This window comes from Labrus bergylta, chromosome 5 (genome assembly GCF_963930695.1).
Source record: "Labrus bergylta chromosome 5, fLabBer1.1, whole genome shotgun sequence".
NCBI classification, from domain to species: domain Eukaryota; kingdom Metazoa; phylum Chordata; class Actinopteri; order Labriformes; family Labridae; genus Labrus; species Labrus bergylta.
In genome coordinates, this window is record NC_089199.1 from 19,762,354 (window position 1) to 19,787,255 (window position 24,902).

At 38.9% G+C, this 24,902-nt stretch overlaps 1 protein-coding gene and 1 long non-coding RNA gene across 5 annotated transcripts in view; one reads left to right on the plus strand and one right to left on the minus strand.

Moving 5' to 3' along the window:
- Nucleotides 1–9,450, minus strand: part of ephb2b (eph receptor B2b) — a 165,250-nt gene extending 155,800 nt beyond the window's left edge. For all 4 annotated transcript variants that reach the window (XM_020643414.3, XM_020643413.3, XM_065955069.1 and 1 more), the window contains exon 1: nt 9,301–9,450. In XM_020643414.3, the coding sequence (XP_020499070.1) occupies nt 9,301–9,352 (52 nt within the window). In that variant the 5' untranslated portion in view covers nt 9,353–9,450. The remainder of the gene's footprint in view (nt 1–9,300) is intronic.
- Nucleotides 9,451–9,605: 155 nt separating this feature from the next.
- Nucleotides 9,606–20,528, plus strand: LOC136179254 (uncharacterized). Its single transcript, XR_010666434.1, has 2 exons — nt 9,606–9,956; nt 18,006–20,528. It is a non-coding gene; the product is annotated as an uncharacterized lncRNA (long non-coding RNA).
- The last annotated feature ends 4,374 nt before the right edge of the window (nt 20,529–24,902 follow it).

The window sequence follows — 24,902 nt, forward strand, 5'->3', positions numbered from 1 at the left end:
TTAAAAGCCGATATAAGGCTTCTGATGAACTTGTATGTACAAAAGCATTAAAAGATAATCCGTGTAGGAAAGCCTGATGTATCTCTGTTATGGCTGCTGGACATGCACCACAGTGATCATCAGTCATAGAGGGGCAGAGGCCGCCTGCCCTGTACACTAATCAGATAAAACATGTCTGCTCAGTGGCAGCACCTCAGCCGGCGACTCCTATCTGTCCAAGTGAGGCCGATAGACATGTTAGGGTCTGACAGCGGGGGGACCGGGCTTTTTGTCTGAAGTGGCTGCTCGTTGGCTGAGCTCGGATACAGCGGGCCAGCCAGAGCCAGAGGGGGAGAAGAGGAGAGTCAACAAATGTGTTGGAGGCTTTGTAGCGAGGGGAAGATGATGCACATGGCGCTGAGCACATAACTACTGGCTAAATGAAGAATAAAACGGTCAGCGCTGGTGCAGACTGAGAAGCTAGTTTCCACTGAAGAGGGAGTTGGGGGGGGGGGGGGGGGGGGAGTCTGCTGTAGATATGGGCCATGGTGGACAGACGGTTGTGAAAAGAATAGAAGGGGGGGGGGCAGAGATGGACAAAAAAAACAAAAGGCAGATGTCACGTGGATGCAGAGTCGCTGATAGATGTGATGTGATGTGCGGCGCGGCGTGCAGGCAGAGGTTCAGGTAAAAAAAAAAGAAAAAAAAAAAGGGCTTCCCTTTGTGATGCAAATGACAACGCAATCAGCCGGGCTTTGTCTCGCCCGATGGGCTCTGCTCCCGGGGACATTGAGAGCCAGACACTAATCCGGAGGGTTTGTGTTTTGCAGGCACGCTCATAAAGGCAGTGTCACAGTACCTGGGGTGTGTGTGGGGATGGGGGTCTCTGAAACGAGGTCTGACCTCTCTCAGGATAAACGCTCCCTCCACCTCCTCCTGCTGTCTCTCTCTGTCTCTCTCTCTCTCTCTCGTCTCTCTCTCTCTTCTCTCACTGTGTCCGTCTCTCAGTTGCTGGGTTGAATATTATAAGCGCCATATTGTTAATGCGTATGACTCAAGTATATCGGTCACACTGATCAGCTGACGTCCATTTCTCAAGAAGGCTCAGTTATCTTTGACAGACCTGAGGACAACAATTTCTCCGCCTGCAAAGCAAGGCTGACCATATTGATTGAATGATATCTTCAAGTTGCCAATTAACAAGCCCCTTAATTACTGTCCGTTGTGTGTTTTGGGTAAACGGAGCTTTTTCAAAAGCCAGGTCTGCTGCTTTCGCTAAAGCTAGCATGTTAGCTTGATATAGGGTACATTTCACAACTGGGCAATTCATCGAATTTCAATTTAATTATATAATCATGTTCTCAATTGAAGTGATTATGATTTTTGCTATAATTAAGAAGCCCTAACTTCTCTTACACTCCTCTCCAACCTCAGTCAATACAATGGAGTTGTTAAATTCAACGTTCTTGTGGCACATAATGCGAGTCATCTGAAGAACCCTAACAGTGGGTTGGAGAAGGCTTGAGGGTAAAACTCTGAGGCCACAGCAGGCCATCTACAGGTCATTGTTTTTGGACACACGCTAATGTTTTTGTTGCTAAAGGCCGACGGAGAAAGGCCATTGGGAGATGGTGAATCTTAAATCATTGGATAGAAACATACAAAGATACCAAACACAAATATTACACATGATGGGTGAGGTAATCCTGACTGCAGAAAGATTTTAAGATTGCACACCAGGCCTCGATGTTTCCATTTTGATTGTGAGTACTTGCACGTTCTCTGTTATGAATAAAGTCTTGAAATACATACCGCCGTCCCCTAATGATTTCTACTCCCAACGGCTTAGGATGAATCAGGCTCTTCCTGATAAATATGACTTTACCAAGAGACTGCACATTCCCAATTAACATGTGCTAATTAAGATAGCAGGATATAAGAACATCCTTGATCTAGATTCCTGTGTGAAATATCAGAGAGGTTACGTGGAGGTAAAGCCGGCTTCTTTTCATCAGGGTCTATTTATCCTGACTACTTGCTGCTAGTCAGCAAGAAAACAGCAGATGCAAACTTTATCCCACAGGGCTGAAAAAAAGCCCAATGGTCTGGACTCAGGAACCTAATTTAATTGCGGAATTACACTCCCTGAATTCATTTATAACATCTGCCGGCACACTTGATTGGGTTGTAAACATAAAAAATGTAATAATGTGAAAAAGAAAGTAACAGCCTCCTTTATCATTTTTTAATTACGTTTAATCTTTTCTTTGTATTGAGTTAAAAATATGTTTTTATGGGGCTCGGGTGGCGTACAGTGGTGAGTGCGAGCGCAACATGTACGGAGGCTGTCCACCCGGGCTGCCCAGACTCAAAATACCGACATTTCATTCCCCACCACTCTCTGTCCCTGATTTCTGACTCGATCCACTCTCCTATCGCTCTAATAAAAGGCATCAAAAGCCTCAAAACAGTTTAAAAAAAGTAGTTATCATGCAGTGAAACTCTGTTATAACACTTTTAGTCATACTCCTTCACCTCTTCACCGTGACGTTTTCCCAACTCCAGACTGAAACCATTACAGCCCTTTAATCAAACGGCACACCTATCCTTAAAGCACGGCAAGAAAAACACATCTAAAGACCCCTAATTCACCTGATCCTCGCTAAGTAACACATTTCAACATAATATATCGTTTCTCCATTCATTGCACACAGCTTGAAGAGTGTTGAATCAAAACTTTGATACAAAGAAGTAGGAGAGGGTAGAATGATGAGTAGTCTTTTCTGAACAGAGATTGGGGTTGTGTATGACAGAGCATTGGAACTTCTCCAAAAGCTCATGTGCTATATGGATCACTTATTCCGCATTTTAGTAACGATGATGATGACGATTAAATCACACTTTGTGCTTACCTTACTGCCACACTTATGGAAACAAAATAGGAAAAAGTTCACACAATGAAGGGAAGTATCACAAAGTTAATGTTTGTATTTTAAATGAGACTGGCAATTACATTGAAAGTAAAAGCCACCTTCTGGATACTTAAAGAGGGCGACATCAAAGGCTAAAAGAAATGAGCAGCTATCACTGAACTCACAGAGGCTTTTGTCTGAAATGAGCAAACCTTATATTAAAGGAAAGTAGGTGGATTGACTCCTTAATCTGTGTGTTTTTAAAATGAGATTATAGATAAAGATATCCACTCAGACTCTCTTTACCAGGTGAAACATGTTCGCACTTGAGAGATTTTTTCATTGTTCTGCACCCAAAATAATATCTGCGAGCGTTAAAATCTAAAACACAGCAGCTCATGATTCTTTTTTCTTTTACTTTTTAAATGATGTGCACAACAGCAGCAAGTTTGAGGTAATTTCACAAGTGATTGCACTCACTCTTTGATTATTTCAATACTGAAAATTCCTTCAACTGAATGTTTAAAATGTTGTTCAACAACACAAACACAACAAGACCCTTTCTGTTTCACAAGTAAACAAAGAACAATGTTTCTAACAGTGATAAAAAAATATTAAACTGTGCTAGCTTTTATGTATATTTTTTTTACAAACCTTAAATGAATAAATGCACCAAGCTCTAGCGTCAAATAACTTTTATTTAAGATGCCGTGTGCTTTAAATCAACTACCAGAAAAGTCTGCAGCACATCATATTTACTTTCAAATGAATCCGCTGTTTTCAGTCGCTGATTCATTTGGGTGCTAGCAGCATTGTGTTGCTTTTGAAAGACTTGAAACACCTGTTGACTCTGAAAATATTTTAATTTTCTGATAGCATCAAGCTGCAGCCGTATCTGTCCAGCGTGCCTCTGCAGGACTGATTACAGAGCTAAGAGAGAGAAGATTAAACACCTGTTGTTGTGGTAATAAGCTTGCAGAAAAAAAAGGAGTGAGCACAAGTCAAACCATATGCAGTAGATGAATAGAAAATAAAAGTGATACAAGTTATGCGGAAACAAATATAACACAATGGCGAGGTCATGGTATGCAATCATTCAATTGTACTATTCAGTGGTAAGCCAATTGTGAAATTCTGTTGAGGTTATGCAGTGCTATAGCTTAACTGGTGTGTTTTTGAATTAGTCAATAAGTAAATCATGTGTTATAATACTTCCCTGTGTGCAGTGAAAGTCAGGACTACATTAATGTGACCTTTTAGACCCTGTTGCTCCCAGATCTGTTGTGACTATAAGCAAACTTGACACATTAGTTTGTCAGGAGAGAGAGATACGTTTGATCATAACATTGAGGAGTAGGACTCACAGTCAAACAGCTGAAAGCACAGCAACATATTTATTTAAAGCTCCCATTAAATATAAAGATATACGTTTTTATAGTTATTAGGCTGACTGTCACTTGTTCACCATCTGACAGCCCCACTATGATAGAAAACTGTTTTATTTGAGGTGCCGGTGGACTAGTGGTTAGTTTGCACACCCCCTGTGCAGAGGCTGTGGTCCTCAGAGGCGGGTGGCCTGGGTTCAAGTCCATCCTGTGGCTCCTTTGCTGCGTGTCATTCCCCACTCTCTCTCTCTCTCTCTCTCTCTCTCTCTCTCTCTCTCTCCCAGATTTCAGAATCCACTGTTTTCTTTCTCTACAATAAAGGCATAAAAAGCTAGAAAAGCAGCTGTTTAATTCTCAATGCATTAAAAGAAAATAGCATTGACGTAAAGTACAATTTTTTTGTCCAGGGGAATACTTTTTTTTTTCTTCTGTCAATCCCATATAATTAACACCTACAATGTTATGAGTAAGCTAAGCAGTCAGGGGTCATCATTTTGTTTTTGTGCTATTGGCTGACAGTCAAAATCCTTGAAAAGTACCCTACCTTCCTGATTTAAAAACATGTAAAATAGGTTGAACTGGCTTCAGCATAAACACAATATTTTGCTTGCAGAGCGAGTGAGACAAAAACTTAGATCAATTTAAATCCGATCTCAGGACCACAGTCGGTGTCTAGAGCATTTCAGTGGCTGTGATAAAGCACTGCAGCTCAGTGACAGTAACCTTACGCAATGCAAACTTTTCTTAAGCATGGCGATGACACTTCTGCCTTAATCTCAGCCTAAAGGTAGCCCTAGATATCTCTGAAATGTGACACCCCCCTTCAAGTGAAACAACTGGTACCAGCACTAATTGAAATTTTGCATGCAAAGTGACAATGCCCGGGCCCTCTGCAGCATGGATTAAGGCTTGAATAGAGACAGATTCTTTGTGAAAGCCTACTGTGGCGGTTGGCGTGCAGGCCCAGCTCCCTGCATCTGCTCATTGGGTGGACTGAGAAAACACTGGATTGTATACGCTCGCTCGTTTTACCTTTATCTAATCCCATTTCAGAGCCCGCCTCCGTCTGTCTTTTGTTACTCTTCCACAAAACATAATGCTTCCATGTTACACTCAATATGTCCATTCCTTACAAAACAATTCCGGTCAAAAACAGCAACTGGATTTACATATGAAAGCAACTTTACCAAACTTGGCAGGATTTTCAAAACGTTGACAGTATGTCCTGAATTGTCAAGACTTCCTTATATTGTTTGAAAGGGTGAAAAAAAAAAAAAAAAAAAAAAACGGAACTGAAAGGGTTACGCAGAATACAAAAGTAGTATGTCATTGAATAAATTGAATCAAAATAGAAAAATGTCAAATTAAAAAACGTCAGCAGGGCCAGTGTTTGCCAACTTCAAACTGAAAGGGCTCCAGTGCTGTACAGTACATAGCTGAAGGAATGCAGTGCATATTGAAATGCAATCAAATCTGCGAGACATTTTTTAAAGACTCCATGCTGTGATCTCATTCCACCCCACTTCACCATCCTCTGCTGTGGTTTCTGTCCCATTATGCTTCCTGAAAAGAGGAAAAAAATGTTGTATCAAAGTGATTCATCATCCTGCTGACCCCGACAACAACTAGTACACAAGTCTGGAGGAGGTTGTTATTGAATCAGACGATCGCCGAGAAAACGTTTGCCGAGCACAAACTGTAACGCCACAACAGAAGAGCGGGAGGGGAGGGGGGGGAAATCGGAAAAGCCAAATGATCCGTCTAGTAAATTTCATCTCCCACGAACAATACAGGCTACTTCCATTTTTTATGGCCGGAGATGAATTGGAAAATGTCCACTCAACAGAATTAGATGAGCGCAGTTCTTAGCATGGCTGTCAACTGAGTGCTGATGACAATGAATGGGTGGACTAATGAAGGGATAAATCCACACTGTGTTTTCATAGACATGTTTGACATAGCTAAGCTAATTTCCTTGGCAGTAGTACCTCCATTAATTTCCGAATAAGGGCCTGTCTGTTCCTGTTAACTAAACCAATAAGACGTGGCATCAATGGCAGCTTACATTAATGCTAATCAACAATTTGGACTTGTTTCACATTCCACAGAGTAAATAATGCCTTCGGAAAAAAGGTGGAATGCCACAAATTAATGAACGCCATTCGCCCAACATGTGGATATGACTCGAGAGGGGGAACACAGTCGTTTCAATGGAGATCGAATAAAGAGGGGAATCCAAACATTAGCACTCCATAACAGTGTTTCAGGCTTACTGTGTACAGGCAGTGTTGGCAAAAAGGATGCGTGTGACAACGCAAGGATTTCCTTAACTTTGGCCCAAGTTTTAATCCTCTAATCCTCTCAAGTAAGGTCCCGGCCTGATTCATTGATTATTTGTAGCCCTCAACAGAAATTAGGTTCTTAAAGATAGGTGAGCCACTGAATAACACACAATAACATTTTCTTTTACCAAACCGTTCCCAAAAATACTCCAGCGACTCATCGTTTTATACAACGCGGCAGTACAGAATAATCACAAGTAGCGTTTCGGTGCTTATAATGAAAAACAGAGCTATGCGAAGATGTCACTTTGTATTAAACTAAAACAACAATAGAGGAAATGTGGTGTCCCAGCACTAAACGTGTCAAAACGATCCACTGGAGGGTTCTTTTCTGATGCATGCTGGGATGGTTTTTTTTTTGCCGTCGGATTAGAGCTGCAGTGACCTCTTTTTCAACCCTTTATTTCTCATACGTAAGCCATCCTCGCAACTTCATTGGACGGTCGACTAGGGTGATTCACAGGGTAAAATGGAGGGGGGGCTGTTCTCGGTTAGCGCTGGGACTCGCTCGTTTTTTCGAATCAAAAGGGAAAGAAAGCGAAAGTACCCGAAAGGTGAAGTACCGTACCATGCATACTGTAACTGTAGTGTAACACAAAACACAACCCCACCTTCCTAATCGAGTGAGACATGTTCTTCAAAATACCTCTTTTTGAAGAACCATGCCGATCAGTATTTGAGGCCCTGTATGCTCTCTGCTTGCCTCACAGTAAATGTAGACAAACACAAACAATGGCCATGTTTGCATTTTAGAGAGAAACAGATCAACAACGGGAAGGGGAACACTGCGTGCGGTGTGAATCTGGTGTTATTGTTGGCTTTTTTTCACCTCCTGTGGTTCCTTTGCTCTCGGCGAAACAGCAAGGATAAAATAAAAAATAAACAACTATTATAATAGCAAACAAGCCGCATGATATCAGTGATGAAAATAAAATAAATCTGATTAAATACCATGCACATACAATATAATATAATACAAAGCGACCAATTGTTCATAGTGCACATTTAAGGTCATAAATCTTATTAACGTTTATTATTAACGTTTATTCATATTAATTATTGTACTAAAAATTATAGTGTGATATTACAGCATAATTAACACTGTATTATCAATGAAATAACAATTTGGTTTTGTATGCTTGTACAATGCTTCAGGGAATAGAAAAATAGTAAATAGATTTTAAATAGATTTTACAATTTTTTTGGGGGGGGGAGTGTGTGCTACAATTTTTGTTTAATCTGAGATTTTAGTGACATAGATGTCACAAGTATTTTCATAAAATAATATAGTTATCTTGGAAGAAATTTCAAGTGAGGATGAAACTTAAAATGAACATATTTTAAAGCGGCCATTTTTTCAAATGTAATGTACGGTAAGCCTTCATGATGACTTTTGGCTGAATTAAAAACAGGAATATTCAGCGGAAGTCTGCATAAATACGCACAGCATTCGTCCTGTTTGTTCCTCCTTTACAAAGCTAAAGTGCTTGTACTTACACATGCGCAAATTTCACAGCAAACAAGCTGCTTAAGCTTTTCCCCTTGTTTTCTTCTTTGTTGGTGTTTTATCCATGTGGTTAGATTCGGTGGAGCTTCTACATATTTCCTTTGCTCCACCTGTAATTATGAGGTTTAGTTAAACTGACCAGAGGAAGAAGACATGTTTGTTTTCTGACAACATCCTCAAAATAGCCGGAATAATGTATGACTGGGATTACACTTTTCCATTGGTCAGTGGCCTCTGTTCACTATCCTGTCAACAGGGACAAACAGAGCCCAAATTAAATCTGCAAATTAATCATTTATGCAGCCTACAGGATGGCAAACCCCAAATTAAAAGAAAGTATGGAACATAGCTTTCATAACTTGCAAAGATTATGAGCAAAACCTACTTTGAGTGTCAGATGTGATATTTTGTACTAATTTTTTAAAGATTTTTGTAACTGTATGAGTAGCCTTTAGTTAAACAGCTATACAGTTAGGCCTACTTTGGAGCACAACAGACATGGGCTAATAGTGAACACATAAAAGAGAGATTATTGTCACCATTCAACCTGTTCTTGTTGCTTTGGCCACGCTGCCGGCTGCCGTATACTGCTTAGCCAGCTTTGTGTATGAATGTCTGTTTGGGAATAAAACAAGAGGCTTTAAAAAAAAAAAAAAACAGCAAACTAATTATCTGCATTGTACTCTCATAAATACTGAAAGGGGATTTACATGTAGGGAGACGTGCTCCTCTTGTCTTTCACATTTTTTTTACCACTAACTGAGACGACACCGGTGACACACCTCCGCGGACACACATGATGTGACCTCTCCTGCTAAGGTGTTACGTTTCCAACCTGGCGTCGTTTTTATTCCGCAATTAACAGCTATTAACTCTGAACAGCATCCAGTGTACCTGCGGAAGATGCGGGTGCGGGTGCGTGTGTTTTTTTTTTTGTGTGTGTCCCAGCGTCAAACCCTTGTCCGCTGTTTGAGCATTTTAAGCACCGTTAACGCCATAATAAAAAGCAAAAACCTGATATTAAAGGAGATTAAAAGCGTTTTTTATTTATTTTTGTTTTGCGTCAGTCTCCTGTGGATGGAATACAGTGACGTACATGCACGCGCTTTGTCTCAAACTCCAAGCCGGCAAAATGATGCGGCTCTAACCACTGGGATGAAAACATTATATCTTACCTTCAACAGCTATTACGGCCGGTATGGTCCATAATATCCATAGAATATCCATTATTGGTCACTTGTATCGCCCAGACATTCAAATAAAATAAGTCCCGAAAGCCATTGACAGCAAAATACAGAGTGGGGACAGGCGGTCCTTCACCTCCAACAGAGCGATCCCAGATAGCAGAGAAAACCAACTCAAATCTCAACCAAGTTTGGGCGAAACCAAAAAAACAACAGACAGAGGGGAGCACCGAGCACCACAATAAGACAGCTACGCATTGTGGCGCAAAAATAACCCGGTCAGTGTCTTACAAGAAAGCAACCATAATTATGTAGTTGTAATTTATGTTACGAGGTTGAACAGATTTTAATTATAAACGCAGCCGCTCGTTAAAAAGGATCCGTCACCCCCTCCAAAGCTACGTCAATTCACCCCGCTGTCAATCACACAGAAGAGGACAGTCCACGCTACCTTACCTAGCGATAATTAAGTGTTTTGGGACTTTGTGCAGCATTTATAAAAGATCGGGCGACTAATTCTCACACTCACACCGTTCAAATGGAAATACAGGATATGCTTTTATCAGGGGAAGGTAACACGTGCGCATGTGTGCCATTAATGAAGTTTTGGCGCTGTAACAGGTGACGAACACGAAAGAACAATTGAAGTAAGTCAAACTTTTTTCTTTTCCCGTTTTGCCTATTTTTTTTTTCTTCTAGTTTTATGAGTTACCATATCACTTTTTTTTCCACAATGGCTTTCACGAAGCCGTATGATGTGACTTTTTTTAAGTGATGCAAAACTGCAAAAGAGACAGATAGTAAACTTTCATTTATATAACAATTAAAAATGTAACAGAATGTATGTTGCTCATTGGGGCCTTTATGTTGTCTGAAATTATTCCTATTTGGTTGATAACATTATTATTATGTGTTTTCCCATAATTTACATTTTTAACTTTTGGCCTAGGCTATTTTAAATTAAACTCATGTTAAACTTATTTCGTTTTTTTAAGTCCTTAACTCCCAATTCAAGTAAATACAATATTGCATGTGAAAATTAGGCAATGTTATATGTGCATGGTAATGTAGATTATTGCCATTGTCTGCCAGCTGTGTATGCAAACAGAGCATGCCACAATGAAAAAAAATGTTAGCCATTTTATTGCCCTTTTCTAATATATAGAGTAAAAGTTAAGTTGAGGCTTCCATTCACAAATCAAAACTTTTCTTCTTTCTTTTCAAACATTCACAATGAGTCATGCAGCTTGAAGTGACCTATTGATAAAAAAAATATGATTTCATAAAGGCCATTACTTGATCATGGCTATGACACTCTTTTTCCCACAGTACGATTAAAGACTGCAGTCTGGTATTAAAGTGAGGTCAGAAAAATATGAGCAGGATTTACAATTCATTCCATGATTGATAATAAAAGTCTGTGTCGATGACTTTGCCGCCACACACTTCAAAAACATTGATTGAGATTAAAAAGGATTGAAAGGTCAATTTAATGACTGCCAGACACAATAACAAGCTTTACATGCAGGCCACATAGGTTTGTATCTGATGATGTCTACTCATAACAGGAAATTATATTTAAATTTAACAGTGACTTTGCATTTAATAGCCTCTGGCTGCATTTATTCTTCCATTGCCGTCATTGGAATACAGAAAACTACTTCATGATGAACTTCATCTGAAATAGTCCAGTGAAGCAGGAGAAACTTTAGAACCATATTCAGTTCACTTCAAGCATATCTCCGAGCGGCTAACCATCATTCATGCGCCACTAAGGACGGTGTCATGTGATTAAACTCGCCTATAGTTGTCAGTGAGGTTGACTTGAATAGCACTTATATTGTTCAATGACAGAGCCAAAGAAGTGAAGGCGAAGTGAATTGTGACTTCCTCTATAGGATGCAAAAAAAAAACATTCTTTCCAGTGCATGAATCATGATAATTAGTTAATGTGATGTTGGCTCAAAGTGCTTTGAGTCATGTCATAATTAATCTTCAGAAATTGTTTAAATTGGAGCTGTGTTTGCAGGGAGTTGGCACGATAAATTCTGGCAGCAACTTTGCTAGCAATCATTTTCCAACAATCAATAAATATGCACAGTATGAGCCATAAGACATTCAACTTTTACATTTCTACTTCCTCTAAGTCAAAATCGGCGTTAAATAGCACAAACATTTAGTGTGCATCTTTTAAGCCTTAGCCATGTTTTCTTTTTTACATTCTCTAGATATAAAACAGATTTCCTGCTCAAGTAGCTTTTCGGTATCTTTCAGCACAGGCTTATGATGGGTAAAGAATAAAACACAGCCTGGTTTTTTATATGACAGGCCTCAGAGACAGATGCCATAGGGATACAGTGGAGCAGCTGCAGACTGCAGTTATAGATATGCCAAAATATTTCTGCTTTGTTTGAGATACAGAGATACCCAGAGAGAAAAATATGCTGAAAAATTCCAATGTACACAAAATCTGTTTTTTGCACAAAGACAGTGGTGGACATGGAGGGGGAGGACATAAAATAAAACTGGCCTTCAGATGCACTCTGGAGGATTTACAGTACGAGGGGACGCCTTATGGGGGCATAAAAAGTATGGAGAGCTGCAAGAGAAATGGGAATTCAGAATAAATTATTTGTCATTAAACATGCCTTTCTTGTTACGTGCCACGTCGAAGCTAAGCAGCAGGACTCTCATGGGTTAAACGAGCCGGGCTGATTTATTTGCCTCCGCTGGGTTTGACTGTATTGATTCCAGGTCACTTGACTGGCTGACTTCAGATCGTGTTCAGGTGACTTCAACACAGATGGAACAAAACGGCGGGGCACCGGGAGAACAGCTTTCCTCTCCTATAATGAGTTCCATATAGAGTCAGTATTGAGTGCAGCCCGAAGAGAAGTGAAAGATGTTGAAGAAATGATATTAATACGCCTCCAATATTGCCCACAGAGATCTTTCTGCCACGCTATGTTATAAAGGCGGCAGGGTAATAAAATGAGTGTAATGCAAAGCAGAGATGTCTGAATGTGGTATAAATCCTCTCCTGTTCTTCTGAGGCTCCTTAATGCAACAAAAGCAAAACATACAGTAACGTACTGTACCTATAATGTTCAGCAGATTCAAAACAGCCTCTTGTACAATAACAGCGGCCAAAGAAATCCACAGTGAACACAAAACAAACCTCGTAATAAGCACAGCAGATTCCCTGTTAAATTACCTCGTAATAATGCACACAAGGTGCACCGAGGAGAAATACATTTCGGCACAGATATGCTTGAAAAATTGCAGCGAGCACTTTATCAGCTTCATCACTAAATTACATGATGTGAGGGCATTATTTTGACCTGCTGCATGCTGGGTAATAAAGATGCATAGCAGCAGTAATGCATAGCTGCATGTTTGTTTGGACATATTTAGCATGTTAGCATCTTTACAAAAAGCCATATTGTCATTTTAATGTTTTAATGTGTTTTCAGCAAATCATTAGAATTTGCACCATGCCCTGATATTGCATGTTTTATAATTCTAATGTTTTTTTATGAGTATTTTGCATATGTACGACTGCATGTGCAGGTTTATTTGAAATGTGTATATATAATTATCTTACAACCCATTACAATTATCTTGGTTAATTTTTTTATAGTATAAATTAAGAATTAGTCACAAAAAAGGCAGATTTTAATTTAATATACGTAAACAAATACAATTTTTGTTGTTTTTTTGCCCCAAAAAATTACGATTGTATTGAAATAATAATACTTCAATAACACCCATTTTAAAATTTCAAAAGGTGATATTATAGCAGCTATTGTTGCAAGTAATATTATTATTTAATTTAAGTTCTCAGTGTATTATAAAGACGGCCTCTTTTCCGGTTATTTTATCTTTATTTTAAAAATTTCTCACACTTTTGAAAATATATAAATCCTATATTTATTTCAACAACTATTCTTTTTTTTTTTTTTTAGATAATTACATTCCTTTAAAGAATAAATTTATCCATAACATTAAGCAGAATATTCATATTTAATTCATCAATTTCAGTCTGCATATAGAGGAAGAAAATGATGGATAAACCCCTCACAAATAAAGATTTAAAGTTTTTATTATAATATATATTATTATTCGTCCAACAGAGTGGAAGCAAATCTCCAGTGCATCAGTATGAAAGGTGGACGAACATTTACATTAATTAGAACACATTTCATATATTAAATCAGTAACATACTGTACAACGAGCAAATCTAAAAAATGTCTTAAAGTATGGAGATGTTTGGTCTGTTTGAGAGGAGGAGGAGGTGTAATGAGGACTTCCTCTGCAAAGCTGTGTGACGTGTCATTGCATCAACACTGCCACCTAGAGGTTAAAAGTAGAACAGTCGTGGTTGTCTTAGGAGAGAGGGCACAAGAAAATCTCTGAAACATTATTCAGAAAATTTGAATTTAGCTCAAGGTCACTTATTTTATTAATACACATTTGGAAGTAAATCTTTTGTTTATAGATGCAGGCAATATTAGTTTTTGGCAAAGTTTAAATTGAAAAGTAAAATGTAATTAAAGAACTAGTTTCAGAAACTACATCAAAATAATTGACAGCTCTAAAGGCAAGAGAAGTGTTTACTTCCCCCATTTCACAAATTAATGTGTAATTAATTGCTTTAATGAAAGTCTGAATACACTCTCAAAAGAAGTTTTCTTTATTAAAGTTCATTTTGGAGTTTAATATCACAACGCTGATGTGGTTTCAGGGAAACAAAAGCATGCAGCTATGTTTATTGGTGTAAAATAGATTTTTAAACTCAATTTTAAATCAACAAGGATTATTTCAAAGTTCAAATCCATTCCGTTGAAGTGTTGGAGGACCTCTTGTGACAGCTCAGAAAAAACACTTAATTTAGAACCCCCCGTCCTATCAGTGACCCCCATTATCTGGAGATAAACACATGCTGCGTCACATCAGGATGAAAAGAAGTCGACAAGGGTGAAAATGAGTTCCTGCAGTCTCTAAGCTATTCTTATCCGTTAGCATATTTAGCTTGAACTTAAACCCGTTCAGGACGCCCACTCTGGTCTGGAATCGATTTCACCTTGAGCCTCAGAGGGCTTTACGGGGGGGAAGTATTGCGCCCGGCCGGCATCGGCAGCTGGATAAAGAGCGAGGAAATAAAATGAGCCGGCTCTCCATAAAAGTTGGTGTGTGATCCCTGACCCTGTGCTGAGAAAGAGCCATGGACTCATCTAATCTAAAGGGACCTTTAGCGTGTGGATTAACCTTCGCTGAGAGCCTGTTTTCACAAGGAGGAGGAGGAAGAGGAGAGTCTCTTGTGTTGAACCCAAACAAGCACACAAACCAAACCTCACTTTAAAAAAATCCCAATTGTAAAACATTGACTGTTTTATTTTTAAAACCAGACAAAGCATTACACATTGTCGTTATCTACTTTTCTTCAATTAAACCGCACTGCTGCTAAAGACACAAAGACATTCTTAGATGTTTTTAAAAAGAAAATATTTATCTAATACATCACAGATAAAAAAAAATGAAAAAAAAGATGGACTTCCTGCTTATCTTTCCTGAATAGTCCGCTGCACCCGACCACCTTACCTTCCCAGCGTATTGGTTTACCCCTGCCAAAAATTTAATTCAATCCCACTAAGTTGCTCGGGCTTTAATTAAATCGACCAAAAGCCTTGGCAGGATTTAATTTACTTCCTTGTTAAGGGAACTTTACAGACACAGTAGAACTTTCACCAGCAAACTGCAGGCACCTGAAAGGCTGAACGCTTCAACTTTTTCCCTGTTAGAATGAAATCAGAACATTTCCGGGGACTAATTTGTGTTTTGCGCTGACAAACACGGTCAGGTGAAGACAGAAATCACTGTCTTCTTTGGTTTACGGCGGCTTTGGTGATGGTTAAAGAAGAAATGTGTTTGCATGGTGCGCGCCTGTCGCAGGGCAGACAAGACTTTTTATCATCATAATAAATCTCAGCACCATAAAACGGAGGCCCAGTAAAACCGTGATTCAGCTGACAGTCATGCAGAAATGAATGCCTTGATGAAATGGCAGTCATCAATCACAGGGTCGGTTTTGGATGTTAACGTCCCGTCTAAGCTCTCTACTAATTGATAAGAACCGTGGACATAAATCAGCCGCTGTGTGTTGATGCTGGGTGGTGTTGTCGCTGTGGTCTGCAGAACCACAGATATACTTTTTCCCATCATATGTACAGAAGAGTACATGTGTCATTCTGCTGTGATGTGGATATTTTTTGTGTTACAACCAGAGCGGCTGCCATCAATCCAATAGTTGGAAACCTTGGTACAATTCTCCAAATATTTTGATAGATCATTGAATAGCTTAAAGTTGGGCTTTTTTTGGCTTCTCAAATGTGAATATTTTATTTTTATTTACTTCACTGAAAAGCTTTATTGAATATCTTTGAGTTTCAAACAAAATAAGAACTTTAAAGACACCACTCTGGGCTTAGTCTGATACATTTTCAATATTGTCAGACATTTTAGAGATTGACCTGCCAATAACAAATAATATAAAAAAAGAAAATAATCAGATTAAAAAGCTATTTAAAACAAAAAAGTATTTGCAGCAGCGATGAGAGCAGAATTAGTCTAAAGAATGGTAACAGAATTTATTAAAGGCCTTTTTGGGTGAGGGTTTACTGAAATCTTTATACTATCTTTGATTTTGGGGAGTTGGGGACTACCTTTAAAAAGATTGAATAAAAATGTAAAATTGTTGTTTTTACTAATTATTGTAAACAAAGATACAACAAACGAGTTCATATGGAATCAAACCATATCATGAAATGAAATAAAAATGAAATGAATGTGTTAAAAAAAAACTTGAAATGTTTGCACATGCCAGCACCACAGAAGGTGTCTGCTGATCTTTACACATAAACATGAACACACCTGTGTGTCTGTAAGGTGTTGTATCCACTCAGTGCTCATGTCTAACCCTAACCCTGGAGATGACTTGTTTTCTGCTTCTAGCCTTTCTTACTATCATTGACTAAAGAAAATAATTGTTTGGTTTTAAGGCTGTTGTGTTGTTCTTTTGTGTTACCAGTGTCCAGGGACAATGCGGGTCCAATGTGTCTGGGACCCTTATTTTGGGGGGTCGTGAGCTGAAAAGTTTGAGAACCCCTTGGTTTAAATCAAAGGTTATGCTTCAAATAAAGTTTCCTATACGTTATTTCTGCATGAACAAACCTGAGTCTACTTACACTTTATACAACAGCTCGGCTCTTAACCATCTACCAATAACTCATATATCATGGGCAAATTAAAACATGAGAGATATCTGGATACTTGAGATAGTCCCACATATTCAGCCACTTTCAGAATTATATATATTTCTGGATCATCTGGGAACCCAAATCTTTCAGATTGAGGTTTTTATTCATTCTGTGGACGATATTACTGTACAAAAGAAAATGAGACTCACTTTCTTCTTCTCTGAATCAGTCAACCCGCTCAAACTCTTTCCCCTTACGAGTATTATTGAGTCTACCAATCACATGTTACCTTATATCCACATAGCCAAATATCTTAAGTGGCGGGGATCGTAGTGCAACTAAAGATATTTGGCGGCTACATCAGCGAGATGTGACGCAGGATTTGTGACCAAAGTTTTGTTTTAAATCTTTCTGGAGACGCTTTGATCATGTGTTTGAGTGCTTCCTGTTGGATCCAGCTCAGGTCGACATCGTTGTATCGAGTTTCACATTTCCACCTTAGGAGCAGGACGAAGGGCTGGGAAATATGGACCAATACTCATATCTCGATATAGTTTAGCTGAATGCCGATCCTCTATATATTTATCGATATTTTTTTCTCTAAAGAAATAATTTAAACAAATTAATTTCTTAGACAAAACTACATGGACAAAACACTGATGTGTTGAACTAATAGTCGGCTGCACAATCTCAACATGGCCATGAACAAAGGCCTAAATATAGACTAAAATAGGGGACCTGGCGGCTCACATGTATAACATTATTTTAATGCAACATAAACTATATCGATATAAACAATATTGTCTTTCCCTACATCTTGTTTGAAAATACTGTATCTTGATATATCTTCTGAACTCGATATATCGCCCAGCCCTAGCAGGACGCCTCCTCTTCATGAACTTCTATGAACGGGACAAAGTCCTCTGAAACTCGCCACTACCCGTGTTCACCTTTAAAAAGTTTATTTTAAATGTGAGTGCTTTAAAAATGCAAATTAGGCAGCAATCTTCGAGCAATCAGTCACCATATATATTATTATTTATTATTCTAAGAGGCAAAAGTTTTTTTTTCTTCTTTTTTTGGATGTAATACAAACCTTTAAATAAAAAAGCTTGTGATGTGGGTATTTAGCAAAGATATAGTTAATTAAAGAATATTATCAATAAAAAACGTTATAAAGTACATTATGAAAGAATAACTTATATATAATATATATATAACAAGGACACGACATATAGTTGCACAAAATATTCTTTAGGCATCAAAAGAGCCAAATCTATTGCCTAAAATTAAATTGAAATAAAATATATTATATTTAATGGTTAATATTTAGATTGAGTCTTTGATGTTGCTGAACCTTTTGCCTCTTATTGAAAACAAGACGTTTTGTGTTTCTTCTTCTGATCTTTTTCCATCCTCTCCTCTCTCCTTCTTGTCAGTCGTCCATCACAGAGCAACAGATGGAGCAGCACAACAGGATATTCCCGATAAGAGGATTCGTCCTCCTTTGCCCGTCACTGTGGACATTTTTTTTTTTTTTTTTGTGAGAACAGACTCTTTCATCATGACCCAGCTCCTCTGGCTTACTGGAATGGGTGTGGAGTCGTCTGTTAAGCCCTCTGAAACCCGTCACTGTACTTGTGTTGACCTGCTTGGCAAACAGAAATCCTCAATCGAGCCCGCCGTGAGTTACAGTAAAAGAAGTAACAACCAGGTGGGATCAGAAAGTCTTTCTTGTGTCTTGAATCTCTGAAAGTACGGCCTTTTGCTCAGAACTCGCAGGGTATGTGCCAGCTCTGTGTGTGGTGAGGTGTCAAGTTCACTCACCTGTCAAGTAACACAAGAGGCAGTGTGTAAACTTCAACATGGCAGTTCATGTGTGTTATAAAACAAGAAGATCCCTCAGCAACATCTGAAACTTTACAAATCAAGAAATCTGATTGGTGCTGTGAGCCTAATTAGCGTCACATCATAACAAATAAAGCAGAAGGACTATTTTCTCTTGTCATATTTGGAGTTTAAAGGTACATTCCAGTCACAGATTTGGACACACTCTCTCATGATTTTGAGAGTTAGAATGGGTTGTTTGAGGAGTGATGAGATTATTCAGTTCGGTAAAAATATTAAGACCCAAACTAATCTGTCTGACAGTATTTATTGCCAAAGCTGAATGAGACGTTTGGTGTAACGCCAAAGTAGTTTTAGGGGTCATCGCAGTGTGTCAAAATTCTGGTGTAGAAATAAATGGACTGACGGGGCGCAGAAAAGCCAAGTGGTTATGTCGTGTGCCTCGTACAGAGGCTGCAGTCCTCATCGCAGCAGCTGTGGGTTGGAAGCCAACCTCGGCCCTTGGCTGCATCGTCCCCCACGCTCTCCTCCCAGCACTTCCTGTCTCTCTTCAGCATTTCTATCCAATAAAGGTAAAAAGCTCTAAAGTACAACTTAAGAAAAAAAAACACTTAGTTACCCAAATCCCTGGTTTCAATGTAATATGTCGTTTATAGCTACTGTGAGGAGTTTCTAACCAGTTATAAATGACCACAAATTAAAGATGATGCCTCTATTTGACCTACAAAAGCGCACAGTTTTTAAGAAGACTACGTCTAAAGGTTATGTTTTATGCATGTTACCAGTCATAGAGGTAGAATCTGCAAATGAACAACGGAGATTAGTTTAGCCTCTCCAAAAAAGAGCTAAGGCATTCTGGTTCTTCACCGGGGGCCGTCCAACATCTACATGATTTAATAACATTTAATAAAAGAGTACAGTATGTACGATTTTCATTTATTTTTGCTTTATAAGAACAAGTTGTTTATTTTAGTCCGTGAGCTAGAAATATGACTTCAATGTTCATACTTCACTATTTTATACTACTTTAAATGTCCCATGCTTTAAAATGAGTTTACATAGTGTGGAAAAGTTTCACAGATTTAAACAACAACATGTTTACAACTATACTTTCAACCTTAGGCTGCAGTGAACAAAAGAGAAATTGACATAGAGGTCAAGTGAAGAGAGTAAAAATATGTTATTTTCTTGATAGTTTACTATTAAAAACACTCTAAATTACAAACTAAAGCGTCCTCACAGTTGCACAGCACCGAGAAAGATGAAGGATTTTCGTTTAAAAGCCACCATCATTCACAGGTTGGAAAATACAAAATTTTCTTTGAGACTATTTTGCATCTCATAAAAATGTAAGTCCGGTTTTAAGTAAATAGCATTTAAATAAAAACTAATAAAAAAAAAACCTGCAACCTGATCACTTGAAAAAACGATATAGTGCCGATCCTGCCTCCTCCGTCAGCTCACACAAAGCACTCTGACATTGTGACCTTTCTAGTATCTCCATGAAATTCCTGAAAGAGGAGATGCTTTTCTCTTCACTCTCTCACTCACTCTCTCTCTCTCGCTCTCTCTCTCTCTCACACACACACACACACACACACTGTCAGTAAAAGATTTGCATGGTGGAGGTAGTCTGGTTTCAAGTTTACACATGAAGGTTCAGAGTTACGTTCATTCATGTTTTTGGTGCAAAGAATGAATCCTCTGAAATTATTTTGCATGGCACAGTGCATTCATTGAAGGACTCAAGGTGCTGTCGTCCATGTTTTTATTTATTTTCCATATCCTGTCCTTTCTGCACTGTGATAATACAGTAGTTTATTAAACCTGTGTATCATCATGAGAGCGGGCCTTATCTTGGGCACAGCAGGATGGTTGCAGGCAATATATTTTCATGTTCTAAACCTATTTTATGAGCAGTCCCATATAACAACTCGTACTGTTTATTCAGAGTAGTCGAGCAGCGACTTCCTGGTTAGTTTGTGAGCTCTCTTATTGTAGCATTAGTGTGATATTTATGTCTACGTTGTGTAAGTGATTTTAAAAGAGCTCTGTAAAGTACTGTACAGGTATTTCACACATGCACGGTTCAATAAAGACCTAATAAAAACCCAGCAGTCGTGTAATGACTTCATGGAGTCTGTGCCGTCGATGTTTTTACTGATGTAAAGAATATAAACGCTTGGTTTAGCTTGGTCCCTGCTCTGAGGGATATTACCTCTTTATTGTGTTTCCTTTGTGTTTAACCTCGACCCTGAGAGGACGGAGGAGGAACTGTGACTCTCGAGGGATCCAATTATATTTTATCCCGTGTTTGCAGCAAAATAATGACTTTGCAACATGATCGGGTTCAGCTTTATGGGTTTTTATCGCTTCAGATTTGATCTCAGGACTTAATTAAAGAGCTTGACTTTTATTTGGAAACCTTTGAGAGACGTATTCCCTTTCTTTCCCCCATCAACCATCTCACAATTTGAATCTTGGATGTACCAATATGGATCTCCGGAGCAAATTCCAGCAGTAAAATTCTTGTCCTCCTATTTAAAACAAACAATCGGTGGCTGTCTTGTAAGTCTCTATGTCACTTTTTTAAATTCAGTTGAGAGCATTTTCCCTGCAGATCATGTTGAATTCCACCATGAAGTTGCAGCCTGAGCAGACATGGTAACTTTCAGCGGCCAATAGCTTGTGGCTACAATCTTTCATTGCAGTCTAGCACAAATTTTGTCACCACGGACCAGAAATTTTGTCTGGAGGCTTCAGGATCCTCGGATGACATTCAGCAGAGTCGACTTCTCTTAAAAAAGAAGAGAGTACTATTTTATAAATCTGGTATTTAGGTATTCAAACTAGCGTGAAAAAGATTTTTATGTCTTCAATCCAAGCAAGCAACATCCACATGACCGTATACAATTTCACAAACAACAAAAAAATAGAATCAAATTGACAGTTAGACAGAGGGAAAACAAAATAGACTAAATTCAATTATTAAGATCCCTTCAGTATTCATAAATTTATCAAAACATTTCAATCCCAGTACAGCTCACATACAAATCTACATGACATGCAGAGCTTGCCCCCAGCGGAAAAGGCTCCGCACCACCCAAGTCCCACCAGCCCCCCAGTCAGTCCAAAGCCAAGACCCCGGTCAAAGCACCCCTCCCCCCCCCCTTTTGCTGGATTAGGTCCTGTGTGCGAACACCTGACTCCATCCGACCCAGGATAAGGTTGCCAAACCCTCCCACACGACCTTGCTCTTCAATTTCTTGGAACCTTAGCATCCATCAGTGCAGAAAAATGTGTCCCATTTGGCATTATGATGTGCTGCTTTATACTGCTTTCTAGCAATTATTTCTTCCAATAGATATTGTCTTTGCACCGTATTTTTAAAGAAACTTAAATTCAAACTATTCCTTGATTGAGCTTTAAATAGGAAAGATAAAGATTACATAACAGGGACATATTCATTGGACCACAATAAATTGAAAATTATTAAACATGCTGGTTTGATGTGGAGTAACTGGATGCAAAGAGTGTTGAGTGTGTTTGCAGGGAGGTGGATGGTGTTTGTGCTGTGGGTTTGTCAATGTATGCATACTCTGAAAGCTTGCATGCAAAGCGTTTGAATGCCACTGCATGTAAACATGTGTGTTTGTGTGTGTGTGTGTGTGTGTGTGTGTGTGTGTGTGTGTGTGTGTGTGCAGAAAGGAAACAGAGGGAGCTGAAACTGCGGAGCGGAGTGAGGAAATAGAGCAGAAGAATATAAAGAAATCCTGGATAATTCCGCCTTGAGAAGTGTGAGCTCTGCAAAGAGCAACGCAGGAGCCCAGCATCCAGAGGTCGTTCCCATGGCAACCTTTGCCCAGGGAGATGGTTGACCCTCCCGCCCTGCGGTACAAGCGGAGCACAGATTGTAGGTCACATATGGCACCAGCGATCCAATCAGGCCTAATCTGGTTTGACTTGTGGGTCATAAATTATACCAGAGAGCTGGTTTACACTGCGGCTTATTGTAGCAGCAGACTCTCTGCATGTAATGGGCGCGTGTTTATGACGAGTTGATGGAGTGACCCATTAAATATATATGTCAACAAATGTATGTTTTGTCTTGTAGCAAGGAGCAACAGGAGATCAGGAGTGTGTGATACCCTGCTGAGCTTAGAGCTGACGTCACACAATGTTTATACAATGGAGAGATGGATGTGAAGATATTAGCGCTCAAACTCTTGAGTTTGCTCTCTAATAGGCTTGTTGCACATTATAGCTTTATATGTCATATAATTAATATGTATAAATATCATGTGGATTTCCCCAAATTTAAATCTCAAAACTATATGTATGTTTTTACGTTAATCAGATGCTAAAGGTGTATTTGGGAACAATTTAAAGAGGACATATTATCCACCTTTTTCACCTTTTCAAACAGTCCCCTGTGGTTAAATGAAACATCTGTGCTGTGCTTTGGTCAAACTATAACATGAATCAAGCACCTGAGGAGGTTTGTGACCCTGTATAAACCAGCTCTCTCAGAACGCTCCGTTTTGGTGTGTGTGTCTCTTTAAATGCAATGAGCACCCCCTGAGTTTTCCCAGTAGATATCCCTCCTCTGTAGCGAGAATAAAAATGGCGGACCTGCGCAAAAGTTTTGTTCTAGACTAGGGATGGAGTCCATGGGTGGAGATACCAGGGGAGGGGAGGGTATTTCTTTATTTTTTTTACCAGAATCCCACTGTGACATCACAAGGAGAGGAAATTTGAAACGGAGCATTTTTCTCTGTGTTGTAAGAATTATGCAGACCACAAACAAAGGACTGGATGGGTTTATTTCACATTTTGTGGGTCAGTAGACACTCAGGTTACCCAAATATATCTTCAAAAACACTGTAAAAGTGTATATTTCATACAACAGTATTTTCCTTCCCCTTTAATCATAATGTTCGCTCAAAGGCAATGTAACAAATGCCTGTGTGATGTATTTTTCTTCTCCTAGCTATCCAATGACGAATGAATGTGAGAGGAACCAGAGGGAGCAACAAGTTAATGTTGTTTTAATGAGCTAATTTAACTTGAAGTTATTTATTATTGGTGTAAATTAGACCCCAGAGACATGTTTTCTACCAGACGAGCAACATAAATCAAGATTATTTGGGCTTCCAGAGGGGTAATGCAAATTTCAATCGAAGCAAATGAAAGATATAGAGCATTTGAATATTAATTGTACTCTTCTCTGTATCACATCATAATTGAAAAAAAACTAACAATTTTATAGCCTGTAGAAATTTCATTAAATGCAAGTCATAAGCAATTCAAAGAAATGTTTCAGACAAATCTTGAGCTACTAAGTTGATTTTCCAGTTTGTAGTTCTTGTGTGTAGTTTCTTTGTTTTCATAAATGTTACAGAAGCTAGACACTCACTTTAGTGCTCCATCAGGTGAAAAGAAAATATAAATTTACCAGAACATAAATCCAGACTGAAATTTTCCTGCCAAAGTATCTGAACACAGGGCAAAACTTTAAGATTCTGACCTCCTGCAGTGTCGCCAGTGTGAGAAACTCTGAGGAATAAAGTCAGACTGTGAGGAAGGGAGATTCTGCAGAAACACAGATTTAAATTATTCATACCTCATGATTCTAGAGTATCGAGATGCGGAGAGCCGACCTCTGAGAAACCTTATAATTTGATGTGCTTTTTCTAAAGGGTTTCCAGACACACACACACACACACACACACACACACACACACACACACACACACACACACACACACACACACACACACACACACACACACAGAGAAATGTGTCAGCGTTATAAAAACTCCCACTTTCTTCAGGTTCAGAGAGCTGTTAAATCCTACTTTAGGTCAAGTCAGCTTCATGTTGGGATCATCTAAATTCTTAACACTCAGTTATGCATTAATAAAACCCTGGTTTGTATAAGGAGGAGCGTTCATTTTCTGACTTTCATGTTATTCCCACACACAGATATGACTTTAAAATGAACTCCTGCACGCTGCTAAAAAAAAAAACACTGGATCTTATCTGGATGTAATAAACATAATGCTGGAGGAAGGAGAGAAGCTTCTCAGTGGAATATAAATATTTAATGTGTGTGAATATAAAGTGTTTTTGGTGGGAGACAGGGAGGATTTTTCTGCTCTCTAACATTTGCATTTTTTTATCAAACTTTCTGTAGATTTTTCCTTGTTGGTTTGTTGGGAATCCCTCTGAGTTGTCCTTCAGCCTGTGTCTCATAAGAAGCAGCTCCTGATCTCTGACCGTCTCTCGGCGCTTCGTCGCTGCCCCGTGGTTGGTGATTTCATGAGTGAGCTGGTAATAATCACGGGTGACTGGGTTCTCACCTTTCTGCTGGGATCTATAAGCACCGGAGCATCCACACTTTTTGCCCATATGGGAACACTCGAGGTCTGAAGTCAGAGGAGTCTTTACATCTGCTTCTCGTTGATTTATCTGCTTCTGATATGCTT